Source organism: Muscardinus avellanarius (assembly GCF_963383645.1).
Source record: "Muscardinus avellanarius genome assembly, chromosome: 20".
Classification (NCBI taxonomy): domain Eukaryota; kingdom Metazoa; phylum Chordata; class Mammalia; order Rodentia; family Gliridae; genus Muscardinus; species Muscardinus avellanarius.
This window is the reverse complement of record NC_137806.1, coordinates 17,275,950-17,288,401: the sequence shown is the minus strand read 5'-3', so window position 1 is coordinate 17,288,401 and position 12,452 is coordinate 17,275,950. Positions and strand designations below refer to the sequence as shown.

The 12,452-nt window shown below is 38.1% G+C and overlaps 1 protein-coding gene across 1 annotated transcript in view; it reads right to left on the bottom strand.

The window, feature by feature from the left end:
- Nucleotides 1-12,452, bottom strand: part of ITGA8 (integrin subunit alpha 8) — a gene marked incomplete at both ends in the record, with an annotated part of 195,350 nt that overhangs the window by 54,575 nt on the left and 128,323 nt on the right. The window contains 2 exons of the mRNA XM_080717210.1: nucleotides 3,915-3,995; nucleotides 9,302-9,381. Of these exons, the coding sequence (XP_080573336.1) occupies nucleotides 3,915-3,995; nucleotides 9,302-9,381 (161 nt within the window). The remainder of the gene's footprint in view (nucleotides 1-3,914; nucleotides 3,996-9,301; nucleotides 9,382-12,452) is intronic.

Below are 12,452 nucleotides of genomic sequence, written 5' to 3'. Positions count from 1 at the left end.
CGCGCTGGTTCTGGGCCAGCCTCTCTGGCTTAAGAGACCCTGTTTTCAAATTAAAAAAATAGGTCTGGGAGTGTAGCCCGTAGTTAGAAGGGCTTCCAGGAACCCCAGTACCACCAAAAAAAAAAAAAAAAAAAAGAGAGAAAAGAAAATAGAAAGTCAGACTTTAGAGTGAAATCAGAACGCACATCTGAAAAATAGTTTTCTGTCTAGAACCTATAGAGAGCTTTTATAGGTGGGTGTGGTGGCTCATGTCTATAATCCCAATCAATACCTGGGAGACTGAACCCGGAGGCCCACAGGTTTAAGACCAGCTTCAACAATTTATGAGACTCTCCACAACTTAATGAGACCCTGTTTCATAATAATAAATAAATAAATCCAGGCGTGGTGGCACACACTTTTAATCCCAGCATTTGGGAGGCTAAGACAGGAGGATTCGGGTTCTCAGACAACCTCAGGTACTTAGTGAGGCCTTATGCAACTTAGTGAGACCTTGTTTCAAAAATAGAGAATAAAAACTAGGGATGGGGTATAGCTTGGAGGTAGAATGCTCCTGGGTTCCATCCCCAGAATTGCAAATAAATAAATAAGAACATAAAGGGAAGGGTGATATAGAATAGCATAGCTTGGAAGTAGAATGCCGTTGGGTTCAATCCCCAGTCACACACACACACACACACGCACACGCACACGCACACGCACACACGCACACATGCACACACACACACACTTTTTATAACTTAGTAATAAAACAATGAATTAAACAAATAAAGTGAGTCATTTCACCAAAAAAGAGATACTGAAAGGAAATAAGCATTGAAATGATGCTCAGTGTAACTAGTCAGTAAGCAAATGAAAATTAAAACCCCCGTGAGTTACTCTACACACACACACACACTTTTTATAACTTAGTAATAAAACAATGAATTAAACAAATAAAGTGAGTCATTTCACCAAAAAAGAGATACTGAAAGGAAATAAGCATTGAAATGATGCTCAGTGTAACTAGTCAGTAAGCAAATGAAAATTAAAACCCCCGTGAGTTACTCTACACATTCATTGAAATTGAAATGACCAACAGCTGAACACAAAGCTCTGGGTGGCAAAGAGGAGCCCTCGTGCATTACTAGTGGGAATGCAAAGCTGAAGTGGTACCGGCTTCCTGCACACCCGTGGGCGAGTTCTTATAAACATACACTCACCACACAGCTCAGTGGTTCCACTTATGGAAACAAATGTTCCTTCAAGGAGCTGCATGTGAACGTTCATGGCATCTCTGCTCTAGATAGCTGCAAACTGGGGCAACCCGTGCATCCACGCAGTGGTGAATGGACGAGGAGCTCAGTGGACATCCCAATAATGCAAGACGTTTCAGCATAAAAAGAAATCGATGATTATTTTATGCAAGAACATAAATATTTCTCAAATTCATTATGCTAAGTGGAAGAAGTTAGACTCATTCTGATTGAGTTCACCTGTGTGATGTTCTGGAAAAGACAAATTGTACAGTGTCAGAAAACCAGATGGAAGGAGAACGTATGACCACAAAAGAGTCCAAAAGACCATTTGGGCTGTCATTGTTCTCAGAGTGCCCTAGTTCTTCCAACTAGACTCCTCAAAGGGTGAGTTTTTACTTTATATAATTTACCTCTCAATAAACTTGACTTGAAAAAAACCTACAGACCCCATAAACTGTGAAAACAAACATACTTACAATATGTATAACTAATACTAGTGTCCAAATTCTTGAATATAAACAAATTTTTATGCATTAATAAGAAAAAGCCAGCCGGGCGTGGTGGCGCACGTTTGTAATCCCAGCATTCGGGAGGCCGAGACAGGAGGGTCGCGGTTCGCGGACAGCCTCAGCTACTTAGTGAGGCCCTCTGCAACTCAGTGAGACACGGTTTCAAAATAAAGAATAAAAAATAGGGCAGGGGGTGTAGCTTGGAGGTCAAAAGCCCCTGGGTTCCACCCCCAGACCCGCAAAAAAAAAAAAAAGAAAGAAAAAAGAAAAAGAAAAAGCCAATCCTTTGAAATATGTATAAAAACCAGCAAGAATCTTTTTGAACAGGAACAATAAAAAGCCGTCAATTTCAAGGAGCATCTCAAGTTCATTTAGATCAAGGGAGCTGCAAATTAAACTTTCATCTACGTGCTATTTTTTATTTATCATGGCTAGAAATTCAAAACTGGATCATTCTAGGAGTTGATAATGTGGAGCCGTGGAAACTTTAATCTACTTGTGGGAATGTGATTTGATACAACCATTTTGAAAAAGTTTGGTATCATTTAGTAAAGTTAAATAGTATAAACTCTGATCCTGAAATTCCACTTCTTAAAACATACCCGGCTGACACTCTTCCATTGACCCATTTCATGTACTCTAAGTCATGTATGTATAAAAAAGTTTGTAAAAATGGAAAATGTTCCAGATTTTCATCAAGAATAAAAATGGATGAATTATGTCATATTTTTACAATGTAATACTCTTGTGCAATTAAAATGAGTGAACTACAAGCATATGCACTAAACTGGGTAAGTCATTTGTTTGAATAAAAAATCAGAAAATCACAAATAAATGGGTTTTATGTGGCTAAGGTTCAAGAAACTCATAGGCAGGATAATATGATCATTTCTGAGCATGAGCTCTGGGGATGGTTGTCAGTACTGACATTCTGGTAATTTTCTCCCTGTGTAGCCTTCAATTCCTTGGGCACAATTCCCTCATTAGCACATCAAAAATACTAGTAAATATTAAGATATGCTGACCTGGGCAGCACACAGAAAACATCAATAAATGTTAAGCATTATTATTTTCCAGTCACTAGGCAAAGCCTCAGTGGCATCCAAAGAGAGTATCCTGGAACAGAAGTAAAATGGCCCCTGGCGACAGTGGCTCTGGGTACAGAAACCCACTTTTGTCTTCAAGGAGGAGTGTGAACCACTCAGGACATGTGGAAAAGGGAGGGAACCAGGATTCTGGAACTACAGGGACAATTTGGTCCACAGAACCAGTTGACATTCTTAGCCAAATCTTGATTGTTCAAGAAACAGAATTACAATCACAAATCAATGAAATTCACATTTGTGCAAGATAAGAACTCATGCGACCCATTTCTGATTTCCTTTACCCCAGACACAGGCTTTTCAGTTGGTAGATGTTCTAGATTTTGCCTTGACCACTTTCCCCGTTGCCCTATTGGTTGCTTATTGGTGCCTCCTTCAAAGAACAGGACCAAAGGGAAAGGATGCAGAATGTAGATCCACCTGTCCTTCCATCAGAGAGTCACCCATTCATTAAACTCAAGATGTGGAATAGTGGAGCTAAATTGTCATATGCTAAAATAATTATTTAAAAAGTGACTTTTTTCAATCACATCACTGATCAACTGGTTATTAGTTTGACAACTGAACTATCAGCTTAGAGAAATAACTGATGTGATGTGATGTTTTTATATCCTTAAAGTAAATTATTACACAGGTTTAGTATACTTTCTGATAAAAAGCTAATGATGGCTGGGCGTGGTGGTGCACACTTGTAATGCCGGCATTTGGGAGGCTGAGACAGGAGGATCGTGGTTCACAGACAGCCTCAGCTACTTAGGGAGGCCCCTTGCAACTCAGTGAGACTTTGTTTCAAAATAAGGAATAAGAAAATAGGGCTGAGGATGTTGCTTGGAGGTAGAATGCTCCTGAGTTCCATCTCTAGTACCAACAACAACAACAACAAAAGCTAATGATGAGTAGAAATTAATGAGTATTGATAACTAGAGTAAACTGTGATACCTATTAGGAATATTCCATGTAGTTATTACTAGTATTTCATCATAAGTCTTTTCACACAGAGAACTATTATTATACCACTACAATTATTACATATCAAGAGCTATTATTTCTTGTTTATTACTTACCCTCTTATTTCGACTTGGGCTACAGCAGTAACGTTGATTTGCAAGCTCACAAAATTGCTGTCTGGATTGTCCTTGTTGGAACTAAAACACAATGATAGATGATTTAAATTTATTTTCTCAGATGTGTTACACATTATATGATCACAAAAAAAACATTCTTCACATCACAAGAGCAACACACATTCCTAACCTGATTATTCGAGAAACGATGCTATATTTATTCTACAGAATCATAACTATTTGTACAGAGCACTGTTAGGATTGTTTGATGAGCAACAGTAATGAACTAACTTTCCCTGAGGAAATCTTTTATCTGGAATTATAATAGAAATCTAAGAAGCTAACACTTTTTAGCTTCAATGGCTAAACCAAAAAGCCATTTTCTGGCTCCTTCTTTGAATGAATTCCTTACCATCTATGAGTATCATGTTCATTTCCTACAAAATAGAAAAGGACAGCACAGTCCGCTCCTGATTCTCCACGCTCATAACAGGGAGAGCTGACATCCACAGCCCAGACCAGCACATAATCGAAAAGGCATTTGCGTTTACCTCTGGACTGCATCATACCATACATTGTCTTGGAAGCAATTTTAATCTTCCTTATGGCTTATTTCTTAAGTTAATGGTAAAATAAGTGTACATTTACAGCATGCTCGCTGACTGTCTAGGAAGAAGAGTGGGGAAAGAACTAGAAACACGGCTAATAGTGAGAAGAAACAAGACCCAAGGAAAGAGGCCATTCGGAGACAACATGGTGAGGTGTGAAATTCATTGGAAGTCTCAAGAGAGAAGGTGTGTGTTTAACAATATTTTTTTGGACAGTGGCAAAATTACTTTTGCTTGCTGATTTCTCCCCCTAGAACATATATAATTAGATAGGAAGCTTAACTTAAAAAAAAATGGATGCAGTAAGCAGTCAGTGCTGTAGGGAAAATAAAATATACCTCCCAAGAGGATGAACCAGTGTCTGAGCCTCAGACACAGCTGGCATCCACATTTGTTGTCTCTGTGCTTTCATAGAAGTCACCCATAGGATTAGGCAGCTTTTAGCGAGCTGAGATGTGGCCACATCCCCACTTATGGGTCATGTTTATATTCAAGTCTCATTAAGAGAAAGCCTCCTCTGCTCACCATGGAATCCCACTCAGATTCAACACACAAGCTTTAATGCTGTGATGGCGGCGACGGGGTAGCTTCTGGATAGATTTTGAAGCTTTCCAAATGCGGGTGCTGGAAAGGATATGATAGAAGTCTGCTCTCAAAGGCAGAGGAGACAGAATTGTTCCTACACCGCTTTTGAAGAGCCCTGGTCGATTGTATATAATGATAAGGCAACTTGAACTGCAAACACACATAAAAGATATAAACAGGCAAATGTCAGGCTAGTTTCCTGTAATGGAGCATCTCTGCTAAGCTCTCCATTGAGCCTGCAGGGACTTGTTTGCCAGAGTTTGAACCCCAGTTGCCAGGCCATTTCTTTTTACTATTCTCACATCTGGGGAAAAGTTCTTTTTTCTTTTTTTGAAGTGAAGTCAACATTCTTACCCCTAAGAATTCTTTAAGTAATTCTATTTGTTGCTGACTTGATGGTTCCCAGTATATTAAGAGCAATTCTTTAGTTCAGAAATTTCAATAGAGCTGCTTCACAAATTAATCGGATTTTTGTTCTATTACTGCTTTGCCGTGGTGGAAATTAGAATTATGAAACCAAGTCTCATTGGAGACTTTGCATAATAATTGTATTGTGTTTTGTTTATAAGTGGCTTGGATAACACCATTTTTAGAGAGGACATGAAAATAGGTGTCAAACATTGAAATCATCCTTGAATCTGAGACTAGAATGAGGTTGTTGAAGACGGTTTTGAGAGCCACAAGAGCAATGGCGGGCACAGAATCCAGACCTTCTGGTTAGCTAAGCAGATTTTTCCCGTCACACAGATATTTCATGATTCTTGGTGCTACATACAAATGATATTGACAAAAGTCTCCCGGCAAGAAATGAACCAGGTTTGATATATAACTTAGATGCTTCCTTGACCTCCTTCCTGGAAGGAAACCTCCCTCCCTAACACTGCTGCACATTCAAACAAGTGATTCATCCCTGTCTCCAGCACCAAGCTGTTTAAACCATTGGTGCTCATTCTACACAAAGAATGAATTTCCTCTATACAACTGTACCCTGTGTTGCACACAAAGGGTAAACTTGTTTTCCACTTGATTACATCAGTACCTTTTCCCTTTTCCTATTGTTTCCTATTTTCTAACATGCCTTTTATGTTTTCTGTGGTCTTTGGAATGTCAGCAAAAACAACACAGTGGTCATTTCATCACTAAGGAGGGAGCAACTTAAAAGATGAACACAGGCTGCTGTTTGTATATGGGGATTGCAATGTGATTCACTCTCTACAGGGAGAAAAATGTCCGTGTCATATAGAACAAGGGGATGGAAAGAGCATTTAATTCAAGTATTATGTTGTTGAAAATTTTAAGCTAATTGATTTCTAAAGCCCATTTTTTACTTGGTTTCTATTTGTGGAAAGTACAGTAACTGCAGGTAGGGTCATCAGTGTATGGCTGTAAGAGTTCCAACTCTGTAGCATTGGATTAGTTTGTTTCTGGTTTGCACACATTTAAACTGGATATAAAGCTACCCATCTAAGTTCTTCTTTTCATCTTCAGAGGCTGCCAGCAAAGCATACAGATAAGTGCTCACCTCTTAATACTTTACTATTTGAGTTTTCAAAGTATTCTCCAACACTTCTGGCTCTATAATGAATGTTTTGGAAATTTGATGTTTTGTATACGTTCCAGTTTGTATGCATCTTTATTTTCTTCAGGATCGTGTTAGAATGATCATGAGTAGAAATGGAATATAATCAGGAGTCATTTTTAGATGGAAGAAGGGATGTTCAAAATGTGGCCATCTCTACTTTTCATCAAATTTAACGCTTTACCACTAAATTCATTGTTGAAATGATGCTGTACAGGATTAATTTGGGGATGGCATTTAGAATATCTAGTGTTTTTTTTGTTCCTTGACTGAATGACTATTCGCTTCCATTCTCTTATTCAAAACTAAAATAAAGATAAAGGAGGGACTAAAATGAATTTGCTTCACACCTTCATATCAGACTTTCTTTAAATAAAGGCATGCATTTATGAGAGCTGTGTCTTTCCCCATGTGACGCAAAGCTTCAGGCCACTGCAAGATCAAGGCAGAGATGATAATTGAGGGAAATATAAGTTTCATTGGCATTTCCTCCCTGTAAACTTAAAAATACTAGCATAAGACTCCAAAGTGAAAGTATTTAGGACTGCCTAAAACTTTTGGTAAGAATATATTTTTGTACATACAAAAGAGTGTTCAGTAACTTTTTTGAAAAGTGAAGAGATTTTACAGAAAAAATCATTCCATTTGCATTCCATTGCTAATTTGGAGGGGAAAAGATGTTCTAAGATTCAGCAGAAAATAATAGGCTCAAGCAAGACCTAATAGCTACGCATGGTGGTGCACACCTGTAATCCCAGTGCTTGGAAGGCTAAAACAGGAGGATTATAGGTTCAAGGCCAAACTCATCAATTTAGTAAGACCCTGTTTTCAAAATTTAAAAAGAGGAAGAATGCAGGTGTAGCTCAGCAGTAGATTTTAAAGTACCAAAACAAAACCCACAAAAAAGAATCAAGATTAGAATAGGATGCCTAAACTAAATTAGAACACCTCCATCCTTAGAAACGTATTGCCAAGTTTGGGATAGGATGGTTTTGACACAGGGTTGCAGATTTTTAAGATCTGTTACATTTCTGTATTTTTTTTCTAGTGCACTGAGGTATAGAGAGACAGGAATATGCGTGTACAAAACACTTGCACCATTCCCCTCCGGATCCCACCTTCTGCTGTACATATCAGTGAGATTGGTGTTGATAATTTCACATACATACATAACAGTTTTTAAACTGTTACCTTCGTGTGTCTCTATCCCCCCTCTCCTCCCCTAACCCCTTTCAATGCTCCATTGCAGATTTTCATCTGACTTTTTGTACTAGAGATACACAGTAGAATTTTACTCAGCCATAAAGATGAACAAAATTATGTCATTTACAAGAAAGTGAGAAAACTTGAGAATTTTATGCTAACTGAGATTATCCAGTCTCTGGAAGTAAATAGTTGTATGTCTTCTCTCATAGGTGAAAGCTAGAGAGAAATTGGGAATCAAAGAGTTACTGTATCTTTTTAAATCCTGAACCTTTCATCGATGTAATCTGGTGCACAAAGTAATTGTCCCCAAAGGTATCACACTCTAAGGATGCTTGTTCTTGCATGATGTTAAGATAAATTTAGAGATTCGTCATGCTGTATTGGTATTGGAGAGCCAAGTTTTGAGCATCGACTTTACAGTCACTTCTATAATTAGAGCAAGGGTTCACTATGCTGATAAGGTATAAATAACTGTGGGGTGTACACATGTGCATCTCTACCAATGTTTTTTAAAGTTTTAAAACTGCATACTGCAAAATATACCTAAGGAGGCATTTTTCGAAAAAGATTTATATTTATCTGAACAAAATATTTTGTGAACAGTACTATATTATCTTCCATTCATTTTCCTATTTAAAAATATAGGCCTAGAGCCATTAAATTGATTCTATCACCAGATAAAAGGTTGATATTCAGAGCTAGAAGCCTGGCCCACATGTGTCATTAACCCTATGGGTCTTCCTGCTCATGAAATATTATGTTTGGTCATGAAGGAGCAAAGAGTAAAAAGGTGGAGTCACAGATGAATCCTCAGACAGGTTCAACCTGAGAAATGGTAGGGAAACATCATTAAGTGCCATGCACATAATCACTCTGAACCTCTTTACAATGTATAATTATAGTACACCAATAAAAGTATATTAAAATGTAAAACAAAAATGAAAAAGAGGCAGCCACCTTGTTGGCTCCGTTTTATGTTGCTAGAGAAGGCCCTGCTCTCAAAATACACTATTATGTCATCTTCATCCTTCCATGGTGCTCCCAAGTAAATCATCAGACTCATTCACTCTTGAAATTGTAGATTTCAAGGTTGCACGTACAAAAGTCTATGCTCCTCCCCTTTTCTTATAAAGAAAAAGGAATAAGGAAAAGTGGTAGTGAAGCAGGGTGAGAGGGGCCCCGGACACAGTCTGATGGTCTCCTACCTTGGACTACATAATGCAGTCTCCTTTTTTAAGACCCCAAATATTGAAAACACTGAAACATTTGAGAATGAATAACTAGTTTCTAAAAGTCTAGGTTCTGATTTCAGAACTATGAAGGTGAAAGAGCGTGGCCAGTGGCACATACTTCATCAGGAATCTCTACTCTAGAGCACTGTTGATAATGCAGGCGTTTAAAGGTCTGACCTTCTGATTTGGAGATCGAAGTTAATGCTCATGTTTGTTTTCTCAAGACGTGGAACTGCAAATCGGAGGCCCAGAGAATACTAGAAAACAATAACAACAACGACAAAACACACAGGAGACACAAAGTTATTACATCAAAGGGACCTTATACACAGCATGCAAACCTTTTCTAAGTAGTCTCTCCAAAACAAAGCCTTCATCTCTGTATTATCTTTTCTCTTTTGCCCTTGGAGGTTGAGAGCTGAGAGGAGGTCATGAAGTGAGACCACAGGGCCCAGAAGACCCAAGTCACTGTATGTTTTGAGTCTGTCTCTCTATTTAGTCCTGTGCCCCCTTCCCCTGGCCACTTTCCCATGTATTCATTGAAACAACCCAAATATATGCATGGGGATTGACTTCAAATACTAATTTTTGGCACTGGGGATTGAACCAAGGGGAATTTTACCTTTGAGCTACACCCTTAGCTCTATTTTATTTTTTATTTTGAAGCAGGATCTCACTAAGTTGCTGAAGCTGTTTTCTAACTTGTGATCCTCCTGTCTCAGCCTTCCAATACTGGAATTAGAGTTGTGAGCCACAATTCCCGGCTTGATTTAGAAATTTATTATGCTTCTTATTAATAGGCATTTATGTAGCTGTTGAAATTATAGCTGTAAGGTTAATGTGATGATGTGGACAGTGCTGCAAATGCAATAATGATCAGTGAGAGATAAACACAATAAATTTCTTACACAGTGTGTTTTAGCCACACTTAAAAAATCTACATGTAGAAAAATCAGTAGACAAATGTGGAACTGTACTGTAAGAAAATATACCAGAATGATAAATTATAGCTAGGTTAAGGCTATGGTTACATGGAATAATTTCTCCTCCTCTGTTTTCCAAATTTTGGATATTGTGCTTACTGTTTTTATAATCTGAATACAGATTAAGATGAAGAAAAATAAATTCAATGATAATATACAAGGTAGTAAAATAGTAGGTAACATCTAAAAATTATGCTGGTCTTTTGAGCATTGTGCTATGCCTTAGGTGCCTTCTCTCACGTAGTCACAAAAACCACTCTGAGCTAGGTAAGGATAGCGTTGACACTTTATCACGCAGCTGCAATCTGAGGCTCAGGGGGATTAAAGCTTTGCCCCAGGCACAGAGCAAATAACTCCAGAGCTGGAATTTGAATCCCCGAAAGCTGACTCTAGAATCTGCAATCAAAGCTCCTGCATTATGAGAATCAAACCAGTCATAAAAATTCATGTAAATATGAATCAGTAATACTGTGACTAGTGATCATCATTTTGGCGGTAGATCACCCTTATCGTATGTCAATCGGTGCATTGTTACAAACATTTCCACAAGTAGGTATTTTCCCATTTCAGTATGTCATGCTCAAGGTATCACAGCTGCTAAATGGCAAAGATGGTCCCCACCCCCAATGGAACTGATGAAAGAACTCAGGGGCGTTCTACCTCTGAGCTATAACGCCAGCCCTATTTTATTTTTTATTTTGAAATAAGGTCTCACTGAGTTGTGCAGGGCCTCACTAAGTTGCTGAGGTTGGTCTACTGCGATCCTCCTGTCTCAGCCTCCCTTGTACTGGGATTATAGGTATGTGCCACCATACCTGGCTGCAAAACTGGTATTTAAACCCGGAAAGGTCTTGGATTTTTCCCTCTTTAGTCCCCTCTCTGTCTTCACTACTCTTCTTTTATTCATCCTATGGTATTGCTAATTTTGAGTTTTTTACTCTAGGGAGAGTGTATATTTTCATATTTATATTGTCAGCCTTTAGCTTAGTATCGCGCATATAGAAGGGGACAGTTAAACTTGTTGAAAGGATGTTTGGACTCTGCCCTTGTTCACACATGTCTAGTGATGGAATCTTGCTGTATCGTAATGAAAGCTGCCTGAGGTTGTTTTTCATGGTTGAAGAGTTCAAACAGGAGGAAGACTAAGTTACATGGCATAACCCTCTCACACAGGGAAGAGGCTCATGTGTTCGTGTGTTCTTTGTGTGTGTGAGTGGTACTGGGGATTGACTCCAGGGCTCTCTACCTGAACACAGCCTTATTTTATTTGTGATCCTCCTGTCTCAGCCTTCCAAGTACTGGGATTACAGGTATGAGTCACCATGCCTAATTTATGTGTTCCTAACCTATACCAAACACCAGATTTCTGGGCATTGAGTCTAAAAAAATTTTGAACTTATTATTATTATTATTATTATTATTATTATTATTTTTTTTTGGTTTTACTACTTGAGAAAATTTATGAGTGATTATGAACCTTATTAGCGTGTAACTATTATTTTTTTATTTTTGCTTCCTGGAAACCCTTCTACCTCCAGGCTACACTCCTAGACCCATTTTTATATTTTTATTCGGAAACAGGGTCTCTTAAGTCAGCAAGGCTGGCTTTGAAACTGCGTGATCCTCCTGTCTCTGCCTTCCAAGCATGGGGATTACAAGCGTGCGCCACCATGCCCGGCGCATGTAACTATTTTATATTGTTGTACTACTATGTGAAAATGACTTTACTACTTAAAAATCAAAAGCAAAACATTTGAACACTATCCTGAATATTTTAAAACTAAAAGTCACTTAAAAACTTTCTTTCAAAATATTGGGACTGGGAGAATATATATATATATTTTCCTGGTGATTTCTGATTATTTTAATATTTAGGAGTGCATTTCTACTTTGAATTTTACTACAGTCCACTGACAGTCTTTTTAAAGTACAAAACAAAGAAGTAAATAAATCAAAGTGTTTTATAACAAAACAGAATGCAATAAAATTTGATGTGTTTAAGGGCATTAAAGGGTAAGATAAGAAAGCTATTAGGTTTCTTCTACTATAGAACTCAGAGATAAATGATTATAAACAATTTACTTCCCTGACTTCTAAGGATTATTAGCTGGTAAAATGTATTGGCATCTTTTCAAATAAACACATTGGTGGTTCAGACCACACTACCATTTTTACCCTTCTCTTTGAATGTCACTGATGGCCTGTTTTTCTTCCAGGATTATCCTTAGTTGTTGATGATCTTAGACAATCTCAGGTCTGGATTTAACTTTTTGTGTGTGTCTGTTGTACTAGGAATTAAACCCAGGGACATCCTGCCCCTGAGCTACACTATACCCTTAGCCCTA